Raw genomic sequence first — 16041 nt, forward strand, 5'->3', positions numbered from 1 at the left:
GATCCCGGACGAGCCCCCAATTTATGTTCCACCCATTTTTGCTCTAGAGGATCATTACTATTACAGTGTACTGTAATAAACTGGGTTGATCTTTGTGTTTTTGTCAGAATGTTGTCATACATCTTCTTTGTTGTTGTTGCCCACGTTCTCAGGTAAAGGTGAACATTCTGGGGGAGGCGGTGGAGAAGGGCAGCACCAATCTACCAGTCGACCCAGAGAAGTTCAGCTTGCACTCGGCCATCTACTCGGCTCGGCCCGACATCCGCTGCCTGCTGCACCTCCACACGCCTGCAGCAGCAGCGGTGAGTCAGATTCCAAAAACCTTTAAATCCCACGAAGGGTGTTGTTTCCAAAAATAAACTCTGCATGAGTCAGTTCACAGCACTGATTGTACACTTATTTATGACAACAGTTATTCTCCACCAGGGTTGACCTTTGTTCTGTTCATTACTTTCTGGAGCAGAACCTTAAAAAGGTTTTGAGGACTCTCTGATTTTTTTAGGATGGTGGGATTATTTTAGCTTAAACTGAAACCTGCAGCTTTTTCTGGAACCTTTTGCAGCTGGAGGTGAAGCTGCATGGATGAGAATCGGGAAAACAAAGAAGTGCCTCTTCGTCCTGATTGGGCGAGTTATAGACAACTGGATGTGGGACGAGGATGGAGCGTGAGAGAAATGCATCATCTACTCTAATGCAGAATTAGTTCTGATTGTTAAAAAAAAAGGAGAAACTTCTCTGTATCTTTGCTCCTGTGTCTCACATGTGACCACGAGCTTTGGGTTGTGAATAAATGGCAAATATCAGATATACTAGTGAGTGGTGTCCTTTTCAGGGTGACTGAATTCTCCCTTATAGAGGTGGTGTAAAGCTCAGCCATCATGTAGCTCCTACAGGAAGAGGAGCCAGTTAAAGTGGTTTGGATACCGTAATTAAACCAGGCAAAGCCTTGGTAAAACATTCAGACGTGTTCAACTAGAACAGGTGTCTGCAACCTTTAAAAAGAGACATTTGGTCTGATTTCTTACTGACCAAACCCCCCCTTACCGTTTAGAAAATGCTTTTTATTCATGTTTGTGCGACTGAAATGTGGGTTTTATATTTTTACAAGACTTCAATTATAACAGTGTTAAAATGTTCTATAAACAACAACTTCTTCTTTTGACAACAGCACACATGTTCCTTTCAAAATAAAACACATCCTGTGTCAAATAAGATCCTCCAGCTGCAGCAGATTTACTTGCAGTTATATACTTTTAAGAGCTTTGCCTCTAAACAGCAAAAAGGTGATATTGTGTAGCTGAAGATTAGAATTCGTGCCTTAAGCTTAGCTCAATAACAAACAGCTCTGACATTTTATTAAACCTTTAACCATAATTTTGCTTAGATTTGAATCACACAAGGCCTCTTGATTTACAGTCTTGTAAATCTAAGCTTAAATCTATTATTTCTTTTCAAAATGTTGGTATTTTTCTTCAAAGCCAGAGAGCCAAAATAGAAAAAGAGCTGCATCTGGAGCCTCAGATGCCTTAGAAACAAACCCCAGACACATGGGAGAGATCGTCTCTTTGCAAGCCTGCGGACACCCTGCATCCTCCTCTCTTAATCCCAGAGTAAAATCAGAGTGTGAATGTGAGTCTCTGCTCATTTCCTGTCCTCAGGTTTCAGCCATGAGGGGCGGCCTCCTGCCTCTGTCCCATGAGGCTCTGCTGGTTGGAGACGTGGCTTATTATGATTACAATGGTGTCATGGAGGAGGAGGCGGACAGAGTGGAGCTGCAGAAGAGCTTAGGACCCACCTGTAAGGTGAGACGACCTATCCAAATGTAGTTCTGGTTCATCCGTCTCTGTGGGATTAAATATGAGCAGAGAGGCGATGTGGCCTTCTGCTAGATTCATAACTGAAGCTGCAGATTCCCTTTCTTCACAGCTGAGACAGTTTTTTTTCTGTTAATGTATTCTAGGTTCTTGTGCTGAGGAATCATGGGATTTTGGCACTTGGAGAATCTGTGGAGGAGGCTTTCTATACCATCTATCACATCCAGACAGCCTGCCAGATTCAGGTATCCCGCACTCACACGCAAACATAGAGAATTCGTTTGTCTTTTCTTTTTAAATATATAATTCAGACCTAATTTCCATCCTCCTTCATACATCCATGTAATCTTTCTGCAAGCTCAGCTACTTTGGTAAAAGCGTATCCACTATGATTAAGAACAACACCCTGAGAGTTGGTCAGAAATCTGCTTCCCTGCGGGTCACTGCTGCACCTTCAGGCTCGTTGCTGCATCGCTTTGGCACGTGGACCCACTGTGGTGTAATACTGCAGTACTGCTGGTCGGGAAAGAATGGAACCAAGAGAAGGGCAAATAGTGCCCTGCTGCAAAAATGATGTCTCAACACATTGTGTTCTTGCTTACTCACCTTCCTGCACATCCACTGATGATTGTTTTCAATCGGGGAGACAGTTTCTGTGCCCTTTGTGATGTGTGCAGCATCTGCTTTGACATCGTCTATGTGATCAAAATCATGTTTAATGCTTTGTGTTTGTGTGTCAGGTGACTGCATTGTGTAGTGCTGGTGGAGAACGGAACCTGATTCTGCTAGACCGGACCGTCCACAAACCTGTCTCGGCTGGTTCTGTGGGCTGGGCTGGCTCCACTTTTGGACCTCTGCATAAGAGCCGTGTAGGAGAGCACGAGTTTGAAGCCCTCATGAGAACTCTGGATAATCTGGTGAGTTCTGGATGGAGTTCATTTTAGATCAGGAAGTACAACTACGTTCACTCTGGGCATTTGACTTCAAATGTTCACATTAGACAAACAGGGAGGGGCTTCTTCTTCTTTTTCTGATGGTTACTAGCACATGTACTTTCAGTTTTAAGAGGCTTGGTACAAAAAGTCTGTTCAAATCTCATGAATCTTGCTCCAGTTTTTGTCTTTCACAGCTCTACTCTGATATACGAGAGACTTGGTATCATTAAATTCCAGCTGGGCATAAACTGCACTTATTAAATTTCTCCTCGATAATCAATTTTCAAACAGTTGGTAGTTCCGTAAATTAAGGTGGACGCCATCCATTCAATCTCTACCAAATATGAATTCCTTTCAAGTCAAAGTTCCACTCGCCTCTTGTTGAACTGGCAATCCATGTTCAACGATTATAGAAACTAGCGCAGCTACACGAGAATGTAAGAGTTTTGATTGTGAAAGGAAGCAACGTATATTTATGCATTTTCATTGACAGTGGCTGCTTGCACGCACATTCACGGCCCACAGGCACATGGGCAGTGTGAATGTAGCTTTACACTTTAAAGCCCGGTAAGGACTTTTAGGTTAACTTTTTTTTTTTTTTTTTTACCCAGGAGTCCCCTGGTTTCAGACATTTTTATATTGTAGCTGTTTGTTTATCTGATTGTCTGATTGTTCCTTTTTCAGTCTTACTATATTATGACACTTTTGAGTGCCAGGTGGCAGCACTGGTTCTGTTGTTGTACATCCAGAGATTTTTGTGTTTTCACTACAGACTGTTAGTGAGCCTCTGGTGCTACAAGTTAATAACGGGACTTACTAAACCCCTATTGGTAACCGTGCAAGCAGATTGAAGGCCCTTGATGAGTTCATTTCCTGATGGAGCTTCAAATGTTTGTTTGTGGTTTGTAAGTGAAAGCCTTTTAGTGGATGTGCTTGAACTCTCAACAGTTCTGAAGCATCTTTCTGAAAGCGTTTTTCCGTTTGGTGCTTCAGGGCTACCGTAGCGGCTACGCCTACCGTTTCCCGGTGCTGCTGGAGCGCTCACGGACACGGAGGGAGGTGGAGGTCCCCGCCACGGTGACGGCCTTCCACCAGTTTGACGATGACGGCGTCCATCCTGCTCTGAGGCAGCACCCGTTTGTTCAGCGGCAGCAGCAGGAGAGGACGCGATGGCTCAACACCCCCAACACCTACCAGAAAGTCAGTCAAGAGCAGGCCAACCTGGGACACCAGCGGACCACGGTGAGCACGTCTGAATGTAGAGGCAAACATGACCCATCTGCTCTGACAAATGCTTGTTCTTCAAGACGACTTGAAGTGAAGTTTAAGCTGTCTCTGGAACTTTTGATTCATAATATAGACAGGGAGAAATCTGTTTTTTCTAAAAAATTTAAACTATTTTCTTATCCAAAAATCCAAATCCTCCTCAAATCAGTCACCAATCTGCAGTCGCTTTCATTCACAGAGGTCATGCATAATGATGGACCGAAACACTAATGTAGCAACAACTAAAACAAGCATTAAAACGCACAAAAAGTTACAATTTTTAACACTAAAGTAAGAAAAAAAATCAATCTTCTACACTTTCAGTTGGAAAAGAACATAAAGCAGAGCACTGTTTAATCATTTCTTCCATTCTAATCATTTACAGGCGTTTCTGTTGAATTATAGGAAATGATTCAAAGTTTTTTTTAGTTAAAATTGAAAAAATTCTTGAGAATGCGCCAAAACATGTGTGATGTCATAAAGCAATATTTGGGGTTTGGATATTTTATCTTATTCATTTACTTCTTTTACTTATTCTTAAACTATTTGATATAAATTATAATTGTATTCCTTTAGAAAAGGTATAAATGAGGCACTGACCAGTGAGCACTTTTGCATTTAGTTGCACCCAGGACAATGACTAAAATAAATCTACTCTGTTCTAATCTGAATAAAAAACAGTCTACTGAGTATAATTTTTATGGAGGTTTTGTAACTGAAATATGTGATGAAAATGTATTTTGTATGGATTTATTTCAAATTAGGATTATGTTATTAATCTGTTATATTCTCCCACAATTAAAGTCCTTCTTTAATCATATGTTGATCAATTAGTGGATTTCGTTAGAAATTCACCTGAGTTGTGGGCGGAGCCGTAGGCCCATCGCCTATAATTGCGCTCTCCATTTACACTAGCTTACAGGCATTACTGGCATAACCGGTGCAACAAAAATGGCGAGCAATACTGGAGCTACCCAGCCGTACAGTTTTGATCCAGATTCCAGCTCAGACGAGGAAAACAAAGACGTTCATGGATCTATTTGCTGCAAGTGGATGAATCAGAATGGAGCAGAGCAGGAAGCTTGTGGCCTGTGAGATTGTAGCATCTATGTCACTGCTGATTCAGAACAGTTTAAAAAAAGAAATGCAATTTTAATCTTACTTTTTTATATATATGTGTCCTCCATTACCAGAAAAATGCCACAAGAACATATTAAAAAACACCAAAAATACAGTGTTCATCGGAGTGGGTCTTGCTGGAGACACTCTGCTATAGAGTGCGGCTGAGAGGGGACAGATAAGCCTCATGTCTGACAAAAACACCATCAAAGTGGATGTTTTAAGTCGTGGGCGGAGCCTGAGCTGCTGCCCTTTCCTTTCTCTCCTCTCTGCATTGCAGCGGAAGCCCACAAGCTGAGAGGATGCAGCACACTGCCCTCTGCTGGTCAAACTCGATGATGAAAAATGGATGCTGCTTTGTTTTTCTGACAGTGGCTGAAGACGGAGGAGGTGACACAAGCTGGCAGCACCGCCATCAAGATCGAAAACCCAAACCAGTTTGTGCCTCTCTTCACCAACCCTCGAGAGGTGATTGAGACCCGCAACAAGGTCAGGCTTTCCCCTTTGACCCCATCTTCAGCACTCGACTGCACGACTTTACTAATCTGTTCCCCTCAGATCCGCCAGCAGAACCGTCAGGACATGAAAACGGCGGGGCCGCAGTCTCAAGTTCTGGCAAGCGTCATCACAGACGACAGCCCCTCGGTAAACTGCCTCCTCCGGACCCTTTTCTGCTCCTTCCCATCAGGAGGGTGACACCCGTCTGGGTTTTGGTGTTTCTTCTCTCCTTTAAGGCCCCAGTGACCCCACCAAAAGACCCGCCCGAGCCAGAACCTCCTAACCCCTTCAACCAGCTGACGGACCAGGAGCTGGAGGAGTACCGCAAGGAGGTGGAGAGGAAACGGGAGGGAGGGACTAACGGTACGCTTCACCCAGATCCTCTCAGAGAATGAAATGTGAAATACATGACAAAAACATTTTTCAAGTGGAGTTTTTGCTAACATGAAATGAGTAAATGTGTAAAAACAGTCATTTTATCATTGAAGTTATCTTCAGTCTCACTTTTGTTTTCTAACTTTTTGTAACTTACATAGAAGTACAGCCTCTCATTGAGTTTTTGTAAAGTCTTCTCAATGTCCAGCTTTCCTTTTGGTTCAGTTATAGCTTCTCTAAACCTGTTTATATGGGTTGAATAAGTGGAAGTTGGACCAGTTCAGAGGAACTTTTCCCCTGAACCTGATCTGGAATGTGGACTGGAGTAGTTTTCCTAAATTAAAATTTTGTTTTTTATTTTTAACTATATTTTTTGTTTCTCATAGAAACTTTTTATGCTTCTATTAAAGGAGGCAGATTTAAAGTCCATCAAAAAATGCCAAAAGTGCAATAATTTGGTGACTTTGACTCACTATGACTAAAGAAGGGAAACATTTCCTCTGCGTCAGCATCTGCAGGGACTCTCTTTAACTTCTCCAGCACAGCTCTAACCCACAAAGCCCTTTTCCCCTTCACTGTTTGTATTCATGCATCCTCATCAAAGTAGGGGAGGAGGTGGAGAATGACAGCCCCCCCTCCACCACCCCCACAAACGCCCCTCCTCCAGGTGAGGTTTGGCACAGCTCTGATGATTGGCCGGCCCCTCCCTCCTGCTCCTGTGATGCGCTGAAGCATGGGTTCATGATGCTGCCAAAGCCTGTTTGCATTTTTAAGATTTATTTTCTGCTTTTTTATTTCAGAGTTAAAACAGGTTCTTAATCTGCCTGCCAGCCACTTTCTTCCACCCTGGTTCGCAGAAATTCAGATGCATTTAGAGAGTTTTCTGCTTCTCAATCAGATTCAAACTTTGGCTAAACCACTTTAAGATGAGGAATCCAGAGCTGGATGTACAGCTAGATCAAAGTGTGGCTCAACAGTCCACAGAATCTTTGTCTAAAACTTAAAAAAAACTCTTTTTTGTCATCACATGTTTTCTTGTTTCATGGATGGATAGAGATTGACAACATTTCCCACTTATACCATGGTTATTAAAAAATAGATAAATATTCAACCAGTTTTTAGTACTTTAATCTTGTAAATTTGTTGGTTTAGATCACTTCACAAAAAAGCAGACTATTTGATCCATGGTCCGACGAGTTGTCATGTCATTTCAATTTCCTTTTGTGATTATTTGCTGATAATAAGTGGTCGGCAAAACTGTAGATTTAAAAATGTAATCGCAATTAATTTCCCCCTAAGTCTGCGATTATTTAGTTATTTTTTTTAATCGATTCGTGACCCTGATATACTTATGAATACATATACAGACAATTTGTAATGTCTTCCGTATAGACAGGATTATTTATTACCTGGAAGAGCCTTTGGATGCTCTTTAGTAAATGTTTATTTTAAATTGAACTTAAATTGAATTATTTTAAAATCAACAAAGTGTCCAAATGTTAATAACTTTAATCAGTGACTCCAGTCTCTTTAATGTTGTTAAATCACAAATCTTTTCCTTCGGTCTTCTTCTTGTTCTGGTTACTTTTTGACTGTCAGGATCTGTTCTTGGTTGTGATAGTCACCTGCTCCCTCTTGTTTTTTTTCCTTTTTTTGTTGTTTAGACACAATTTTTAAGGTTTTAGAAATAATTTCCAAGCATATTCTAGATTGATATGTCAATAACTTTGTTCTAAAATCTCTCTATTCAAGTCTGGATGTTGATGTTTATTTAGGATTTACAGAAATAGATGAAAAAAAATCATAAGACCCAAATATTTCTGTCAACATTTAAGATTTTTGCATTTCACTGAGATCATTTTTGAGCAATATCTAAATGATCTCAGTGACTTATCTGGGACAAATGTGTCAAAAGTAAACTGGGACCTTTCTACAACCTTCGCTGTGACACTTCTGCCTCCAGCCTCTCATCTGTGCTGACTGGCAGCTGTCAGTCCTCCAGACCGCTGTAGCTCTGTGCTCTGCATGCTGTAGAGTTGTGTCAGCTCTGAGAGTCATGCTGTGGTTGAAGGAACTGTGTGTAGTTCAGGGATCTGCAACCTTTAATGCTAAAAGAGACAAAATGAGCAAAACTCAGCGAGAGCCACAAAGTCACTGTTTAGAGTGAAGCCAGTCATTTATAAAATGTACAATGGTTGAACTATCATCATTTTTTTTCTTTGTCAAAAAGAATCCTCCTATTGCTGCAGATTTACTTAAAAAATGCCAGAAATTCAAATCAAACGCAGCATGTTCTGTCATTATGATTCTGCTGTCCCTTCAACCTTTTCTCCTTTTGTGATGAAAAGAAACTTAACAACATCGGTGTAGAATCTATATGTTTTTAATACAACAATGTGCTTTATGACAGTAGTAAACTACTCTTACATTATTTTTCTCTGTTATCGTATACGTTAAAGTTCTAAAAATTAATGATAACACTGAAAATAAATGAATTACAAACCCTTTTTTATTAAACTCATTAGCATTTTTCTTCAAAGCCAAAGAGCCACAATGGAGGATGATGATGGAAGAGTTTCAGATGCCTGATCTAGTATCATTTTATCTACGTTTGAAGAATAAGTCAATGATGCTCATCAAATACTGACTTGTTTCTATATATGTACATAATCAAGCTGTCTCCATCATCAGTGTTGAGGTAGAAAGTCATTTTACTTTCCTCCACTTTGGATTAACAATGTTCAAATGAAAGAGGAGTTTTTTAATTTTCCAGCATGGGCGTATGGAACTTCCATTCAACAGATTGATTTGGATCAATAGCATTGATCCTTTGTAAAAAGACTCAAAAAAGGATTCCATGTTGTAGAGTCCAGACTCATTTCCCTCTGATCCAGCATGTAGCTTTGCATGCAGCATGCTCTCCTCTTCTGCTGACTTTGCTTAATGTTCAATAATATTGATCTTTTTTCCCTTTTTCCTATCCAAACTCGCAGCAGTGGAGACAAAGATGGACTCTCCCACCATGCAGAACGGAGGCGAGGAGGAGAAGCAGCTGACAGAGGACCTGGAGAAGGGGATGAAGGCCCTCACGACCAACGACACCTCCACGCCTGCAGCTCCGCCTGCCAAACCGCAGGGCGGGACTCCGGAGGGCTCGCCTTGCAAGTCGCCGTCCAAGAAGAAAAAGAAATTCAAGCCTCCCATGTTCCTGAAAAAGAGCAAGAAGCAGAAGGAGAAAGCAGAGACCTGAGCGGGCGGCTCTGTGCATCAGACCTCGATGCAGTTCAGTACTTTGGTGCAGCACAGGGAGCGGACGGCGTCAGACCAACACGGGCCACTTCACACCTTCTCCACAGACATCGTGTGTTGTGCTGTACCACTGCTATTCACTGATTTTAATGTTTGCTGTGGTTCATCTAAAGCAAGTTAAAGAGCACCACTTTTGATTTTTCACATCCGACTCATTTCCTTTGATTTGCTGCTATCCGTTACTTCTCTGTAATGACAGTTTCCACAAGCAGAATCCAGACGCTGATCTGGAGCGGCTGACACACCTTTATTTACTCGTTCACATCTGTAGATTCACATCCACGCATGTCACAACCGTTAATCATTGTAGACATCTCTTAGTTAGCATTTGGCTGTAGTTGTCAGGTAGATGTTTCTGGTATAATCTGTGAGCACAAGAACAGTACACGTGAACATATGATGACCGACCGTGCTCAGCTGAACGCTAGTTTTGTGGATCACTCTCAACCTAAAGAACAGAAGCAAAAAACAGACTAACAAATTAATCTGCTCACTAAAATAAACCCAAAGTGATCAAGCTCAACATTTGTGGCTTTTGAATGCAGTAAAGACAGTTGGTGTGATGGAAGACACCGACAGTCCTAAACATTCCACTCTTCTTTATTTGAATGTGCAAAATGACTCTACGGTGACACGTTTCTGTTGGAATCAGTAGCTGTTATTGAAATGCTGATGTAATGTTGGTTCATGGTTTCTAGTTATTTTCTATTAGAATGTGTATGTGAGCATCGCAAGTTTACCATTCATCAGTCATTAAAGGACAAGTTTGATTTTACCTCAACAGTGTCTCCTCTGTTTCTGTTCAGTTTGGTCTGAGAGAAATCTTTGAAGCAGTTTTTAAATTGGAAAAGACGGATTCTTGACCTTTACAAAGTGGGATCTTTACATGCTGTATTTATGGTACTGTGCATGTGTTTTTAAATGCCAGTTAAAAGACAACAGTCAAAATGTTGAATACTCATTTTTAGTGGACAAAAAATAATTTGTGTAACAACTGAATGTAGGGTAGGTTTAGTAAATAAATGGATGAGCTTTTGAACTGAAATATCTGTCAAAATTAAAGTGCTTTACAGGCTATGAATGCTATGTATAACTGGGGCCAAAATAAACAGTTAAGTCTGCATTTTTTTTAAATCTTTTTGAGAATTTGGAGTACTCTTAGAGAACAAAAACATCTTGTACACAAACATTTTTTTGTATATTTGAATACACGAAAACACAAGTTGCTGATGCAAAACCCCACAATCAATGGGATTTCCCTCAAAACCCCACGATCAATGGGATTTCCCTAATTTGTAAAAGCATTTCTGCAGATGTATATACATAAATCTAAGATGGATATGAACAAGTTTTCCAGTACTTTAATCATGTGTCATACACAAGGTTCCAAATAAAGCAAAAAATTAATGTAAAAAAATATATTATAGTTAAAAAAATATTTTTAATTGAAGAAATAAGCATTTATTTTACTTAAATATGTTGAGCTTTGTCTGTGATTTTCACTTTTAATAATAATAATAAAAAAGTTGAAACATTTCAAACATTGCCCTCAAATTTCTTTCCTGCAGTCGTTGAACATAAAATGCCCACAGGAGGGCGCTCTGCTCAAGAGTTCACAAAAATCTACGTTCAGAGACCCGAAGAAGAGTCGGCTTCCAGAGTAGCATTAATGCTCTTGGTAGCGTGATACACGCTATCGACACAGAACCTTACTGTTTACTTTTCAGGGTTTATTTAGAATATATTTGGTTATTTATTCTTTGGTTACAACGTCGGACTTGTCCGGAAATGGGAAGAAGCAGAAGTAGAACTCCTCCAAGACGAGGTAAACAAATGAAGAAGCTAGCGTGCTAAAGTAGCATTAGCTTCTGTTAGCGCTTCTGGGGGTTTGGGGGATAAAAACGTTTAAAACAATGTTGGTTATTTTTAGGTGTGAATGGAAAAATCGTCCTAAGTTGATTTTCGTATTTTATGATTGTCATTTTTAACATTTGAAGTGTCTATTGAGTAGACTGAATGATTCAGACAGAAGTTTCTAGAACCCATTAGGGTTCTGAAGCTGCGTTCATGATTGAATGTCAAAATTACGTCCAAATACCAGATTTACAATGAAAAAAGAATAGGTCAACTGTCAAGCTCCATTAAGATCATTGTCGTTTTAGATTATATTTTTTAAAAGTAATAATAGTGTATTGTTTCATTCCATTCCATCATATTATTCATCCCAATAATAACATTAATTGGTTGATTGGCTGACAAAAACAAAAATAATTAGTGTTCAAATCCTGGCAGAACTCCTGTCTAGATATGCCTTTATATAGTTTGATATTTACAAAATTAGGTTTTAAAAATACCCTTGTGAGAGAACCTCTGCATTAGAATATGTATAGACAGCATAGGATAATCTGAACAGTTACCATCATGCTTTGATATAATTCTTGCATGGAACCACATTAAAACTGATTTCATATGAGGGCTTGTTTATATATATATTATTTTTTTTTTTCATCAGACAGGAGACGATCCCGATCCACATCACGTGAACGTGAGCGAAGACGGAGGGACAGAGACCGCTCCCACTCTCGTGATAGAGACCGCGACCGAGATCGCCGCAGGACTCGCTCTCGCTCTCCCCATAGAAGGCGTTCAAGGTCCGTTTACCTTAGGAGTTTTTAATCATTCTGTCTTTTTGCTTACATTTCTGATCCCACTTGTTGATTTTTTTTCATCATATATTCATTTTTAATCAACCACCTGTATAAAAATATAAGTTGTTTGCAAAATCTCTTCTTTTTGGCAATTTAGGTGATTGTTTGTTTTTGTCGTTTGGCTGCTCTTCTCTGTACTTCTTATGACTCAAAATGATAGAAGAACGCTGCTCTAAATGTGACCCTCTCTTCAAGAGGCGCACAGTGAAGGACAAAGTTATTGCAGATTTCTATCAAGCAGAGACTGTCTGCTTGTAGTAAACGTCATGGGACAGATTATTGTTGTGGAGTCCACTGCGTATGTGTGATTTTTGATGTTCTCCTTCAGAACTCCTCCCAGACGTCATCGCTCCTCCTCTCTCTCTCCTTCACGACAAAAACAGGATGATGATCGCAAAGATTCAAAAGCAAAGTCTGCAAAGCCCATTCAGATCTCAGGTATGTGATATTGAATTCTACATGAAAAAAATCTAAAATTATGTTTCCTATTTTCCCTTATTTTTTGTGGGTTTTTTTTTTTTTACAGCGGAGGACATGCAAGGGAAAACGGAAGAAGAAATTGAGATGATGAAGCTGATGGGATTTTCTTCATTCGATTCTACAAAGGTAAGTTGAAAAATAATTCCTTAGGCGTTACATTATGAGCATTTGACTTTTATGTTTGTGGTTCCTGCTTTTTATCAGACTTATCCTTCAAAGAACTTTCCTGCAAAACAGACCAAAAGTTCTCAGTGCGGATAAATGACTCCTCCTCTTTCCTCATGATGATATGAAACCCCCACCATCCATTTGCTAACATGCATCAGGAATGAGCAAATATTGCAGTTCCACCAAAGACCACTAGAGGCAGGTTGCAGGAGGCAGTATTGATTACCAAATTCAAAAGTTAAGATTTTACACCAAAGTCAAATATTTTAACAGTCTGGTTTCATTGGATAAATATTGCTTTATTTCCTTTTCATGATAGATGTGGTGGCATGAAGTTTAGATAAACAAAAATATATGTTTTGTTGGTGTATTTTTGGATTTTCCTTTACTCTTGCATCCCATCTTTTCCACATGAAGAGCCTCAGTGGATGCTGCAATGCAGAGTGAACTACACACACTACAATCTGCTGAGTGAGCTGACATGAGGAGAGTTTAGACCTGCGGCTCTGCAACCTGCAACACTTAACTTTGGGTCACTTTCTAACCCACTACAACCCCATCAGAACCACAACTTCCTACTTAACCATTTAGAAAAATAAGACACTGACTTGTATTGAGGTTATTTTTATATTATAATGAAGATGAACTGTTTTTCAGCATAAATAAAGGATAAACATAAAGAAAAAATACATTTTTTAAACAGTTTATAACTTTTGCTTGAGGTTCACTTGACCTTTCAAAATAAAATACACCGTTTTCCAGATTGGATCATCTCAATGCAGCAAGTTTAGCAGTATGTAGTGTAATGTCAATAGTGAAAAAAGTCTATAGACTTAAAAAAAAAAATTAGTGCATCTCAGCCAGAAATGTGTAAATCAGAAGGAACTAAGTGACCCTTACCTTATTTTTTGTAAATCGCCCAATATTTTGGTGCACCTTATATTCTGGCTTTGGTTACTGATTTTGTGTTAAAGTGATTCAATAAAACTTTGCTAAATTACAAAGCCGCACCACTTGATAGATTGGAGCATTATGGGTACTGTAGTCAGGTGCCTGTTGGGGTGATTCATATTATTCTTCAGCTGTTTGTGAATGAGTTGAATAAAGTTTGACTCACTTGCCTTATTTTAGGCTTCTAGCCTTGTAGTTCGACGACTGTCATGTTTTAAATGTAAAACCTTTTATTTTTTTATTATTACTAACCAGCGAGCTACAATAAAAGCTCCACATGTGGCTCTGAAGCCTCAAGTTGCTGTTAAGACAACAAAGACAGTTTTTTGTGCTCATAGCTGCATGAAATCAGCTTGTAACCAGGTTGAATGATTTTTAAATGTTCTCATTCACTCAGGGGAAGAAAACGGATGGATCTGTCAATGCACATGCTACTAACATTACTTTGAAGAGAAAATACAGGTATTTACACAATACTTCTGTTTTATTTTTTCCCTCATTGTTGTCTCCTGCCAGACTTTTACCATTATTGAAACCTATTTTTTCTGCAAATAAAAATGTAGGAAAAAAGTTAGATTTTGTCAAATTTCATCTTTTTAATCAGATTATTTTAGTTTTTTTCTTTTTTTTTCTCATTATTCACTATTTTACCTGCTTTGATCAGCAGACACAGACTTTTATGATCCTGCACAGCACTATTAAGGTGGAATATTTTTAAGGCCCAAATGGGGAAGAAAAAAAAACACGTTCTTGTCTGTTTAGCATTTCTTAGGTATTTGTCTGCAATAAATTTGTTTTCTCTACATATTCATTTATGCAGTTATTTCATTCTTTACTGATTTGTATCCACACATCTGCCTTTTATGTTAACAATAGAGATATAAGAAGCACAGCAGCCTTTAATAACTAGGATTTTATCTAAACTAATGCTAAAAAGAATAGAATATCTTGAATTCTGATGAATGTGGTGTCTTCTCTTTTCTGTACAGACAGTACATGAACAGGAAAGGAGGATTCAACAGACCTCTAGATTTCATCGCCTGAATCGTCCCAAATTTCCTGCTTATTTTTCCGACTGATGTTGTGTTTTTCTTTTTTGAACCGGCTTGCTCGTGTTAGACCCTCGTCTCTGTGGTTTTTCCAAGTGAAGACAACATGTAAATAGGTGCTCCTGCAGTCATTCAGTTTGTGCTGATGAAGTATCAACCCTCAGTTATTGCTGTTTGTGAATTTTTGTTATTAATAAAGACCTTTTTAAAAAAATAACATTGTGTGTTAAATTTAAATTATATAAGTAGCTATGTGTCAAATTTAAAGGAGCTCTGATTTCTAAATTGTGCACATTGATCTAAAACTTCCTAAAAAAAAATCCGGACAGAAATCCCTGTGAGATTGCAGATTGGTCTGTGGAGCTTTAAAACTGCTTTGGGCCAAGTATCAGTTCTGTTTGTTGTTTGTGTTGATTTCCTCTCCCTGTGAGAACCATACCAGCATGGCGAGTGTTTGTCCACCTCCTGGCAGTTTTAAAGAGCCATGGACAGCCTGCTAAGTCGCACCTTCATCCCTACTGTCAACATCTATCCATTCATTTGAATCCCTTTCAGGGTCACAAGGTCAACTGCTGGTCGCCACATTAGTTTCTCTCAGGCCGTTATTGTGGTGGTTTGCTCATTTTCTACGGGTTTAATTGTTCTGTGAAGCAAGGCTGATGGCCACAACGGGCGTACGTTTTCTAACTTAATTATTTCCCTTTTTTTTTAGAAGTTTCTATTTATAGTGTACTGCTGGATGGCTTTGATTGTAAGTTCAGGTTAATAAATGTTAATCATTATTGATTTTAACCCTTGTGTTTGTTTTGATGCTTTATTCTTCCTATAATTAGGCTGTAAAGTTATAATAAGCACAAGCTTTTGACCTTGCAGCACCTTTAGAAGCAAGATTCAATAGATGAGCATTTCTGCAAGACTTTGAAACGGTTAGTTTTTAATTTTTAACTACAGAACTTTAAAGTGAAAACAAGATTACATTTTGATTTTGAGTCACACTCAGTATTTTAGCCCTAATCATTGATGTTGCCTGTAACTCCAAAAAAAAAAAAAAAAAACTAAGTATCTATTTACCCTAATTCATAGGGATGAATATCTAAATAAATGCAAAACTTTTATTTTAACTTAAGCTACAACTAAGCTATATGTCAACTGTTAAAAATCAAAGATTTTGCATAGTGGGACACCTGCTGGTCATATTTGTAGCTGCATTACATAAAAGTTATTATTAATTTGGTTAAAAGCATTAAATAGCAGAGAGGAAAAGTATTCAAAGTGATTGACATTGTCATTAGAGAAAAAGTACAGAGGTAAAAAAATGTTAAAACTTGACAGTTTGGGATTTGGCAGATGTATACTTTGACAAAAATTC

The 16041-nt window shown here is 38.9% G+C and overlaps 2 protein-coding genes across 10 annotated transcripts in view; both read left to right on the forward strand.

Annotated features, from left to right (window-relative positions):
- add2 (adducin 2 (beta)) overlaps nt 1-10097 on the forward strand; it is an 18274-nt gene extending 8177 nt beyond the window's left edge. For 4 of the 9 annotated variants that reach the window (XM_024274622.2, XM_036213690.1, XM_024274621.2 and 1 more), the window contains exons 7-16: nt 153-302; nt 1659-1802; nt 1961-2059; nt 2555-2731; nt 3743-3991; nt 5507-5623; nt 5693-5779; nt 5869-5995; nt 6612-6674; nt 9001-10097. In XM_024274622.2, the coding sequence (XP_024130390.1) occupies nt 153-302; nt 1659-1802; nt 1961-2059; nt 2555-2731; nt 3743-3991; nt 5507-5623; nt 5693-5779; nt 5869-5995; nt 6612-6674; nt 9001-9257 (1470 nt within the window). In that variant the 3' untranslated portion in view covers nt 9258-10097. The remainder of the gene's footprint in view (nt 1-152; nt 303-1658; nt 1803-1960; nt 2060-2554; nt 2732-3742; nt 3992-5506; nt 5624-5692; nt 5780-5868; nt 5996-6611; nt 6675-9000) is intronic. The other 5 variants (XM_024274626.2, XM_024274627.2, XM_024274625.2 and 2 more) reach the window with 5 other exon arrangements.
- Nucleotides 10098-10924: 827 nt separating this feature from the next.
- Nucleotides 10925-15464, forward strand: snrnp27 (small nuclear ribonucleoprotein 27 (U4/U6.U5)). The gene is made up of 6 exons (XM_024274620.2): nt 10925-11141; nt 11829-11967; nt 12353-12462; nt 12551-12630; nt 14021-14085; nt 14613-15464. The coding sequence occupies exons 1-6, from the start codon at nt 11105-11107 to the stop codon at nt 14665-14667; spliced, it is 486 nt and encodes a 161-aa protein (XP_024130388.1). The 5' UTR covers nt 10925-11104; the 3' UTR covers nt 14668-15464.
- Nucleotides 15465-16041: the final 577 nt, after the last annotated feature.

Source organism: Oryzias melastigma, linkage group LG9, assembly GCF_002922805.2.
Source record: "Oryzias melastigma strain HK-1 linkage group LG9, ASM292280v2, whole genome shotgun sequence".
NCBI classification, from domain to species: Eukaryota; Metazoa; Chordata; class Actinopteri; order Beloniformes; family Adrianichthyidae; genus Oryzias; species Oryzias melastigma.

Bases quoted from the DNA above. Each gene is read 5' to 3' on its own strand.
- snrnp27 (XM_024274620.2), top strand. From the start codon at position 11,105: ATGGGAAGAAGCAGAAGTAGAACTCCTCCAAGACGAG. The intron at 12,463-12,550 runs GTATGTGATATT...TTTTTTTTACAG, and splicing joins AAAGCCCATTCAGATCTCAG to CGGAGGACATGCAAGGGAAA. The intron at 12,631-14,020 runs GTAAGTTGAAAA...TCATTCACTCAG, and splicing joins CTTCATTCGATTCTACAAAG to GGGAAGAAAACGGATGGATC.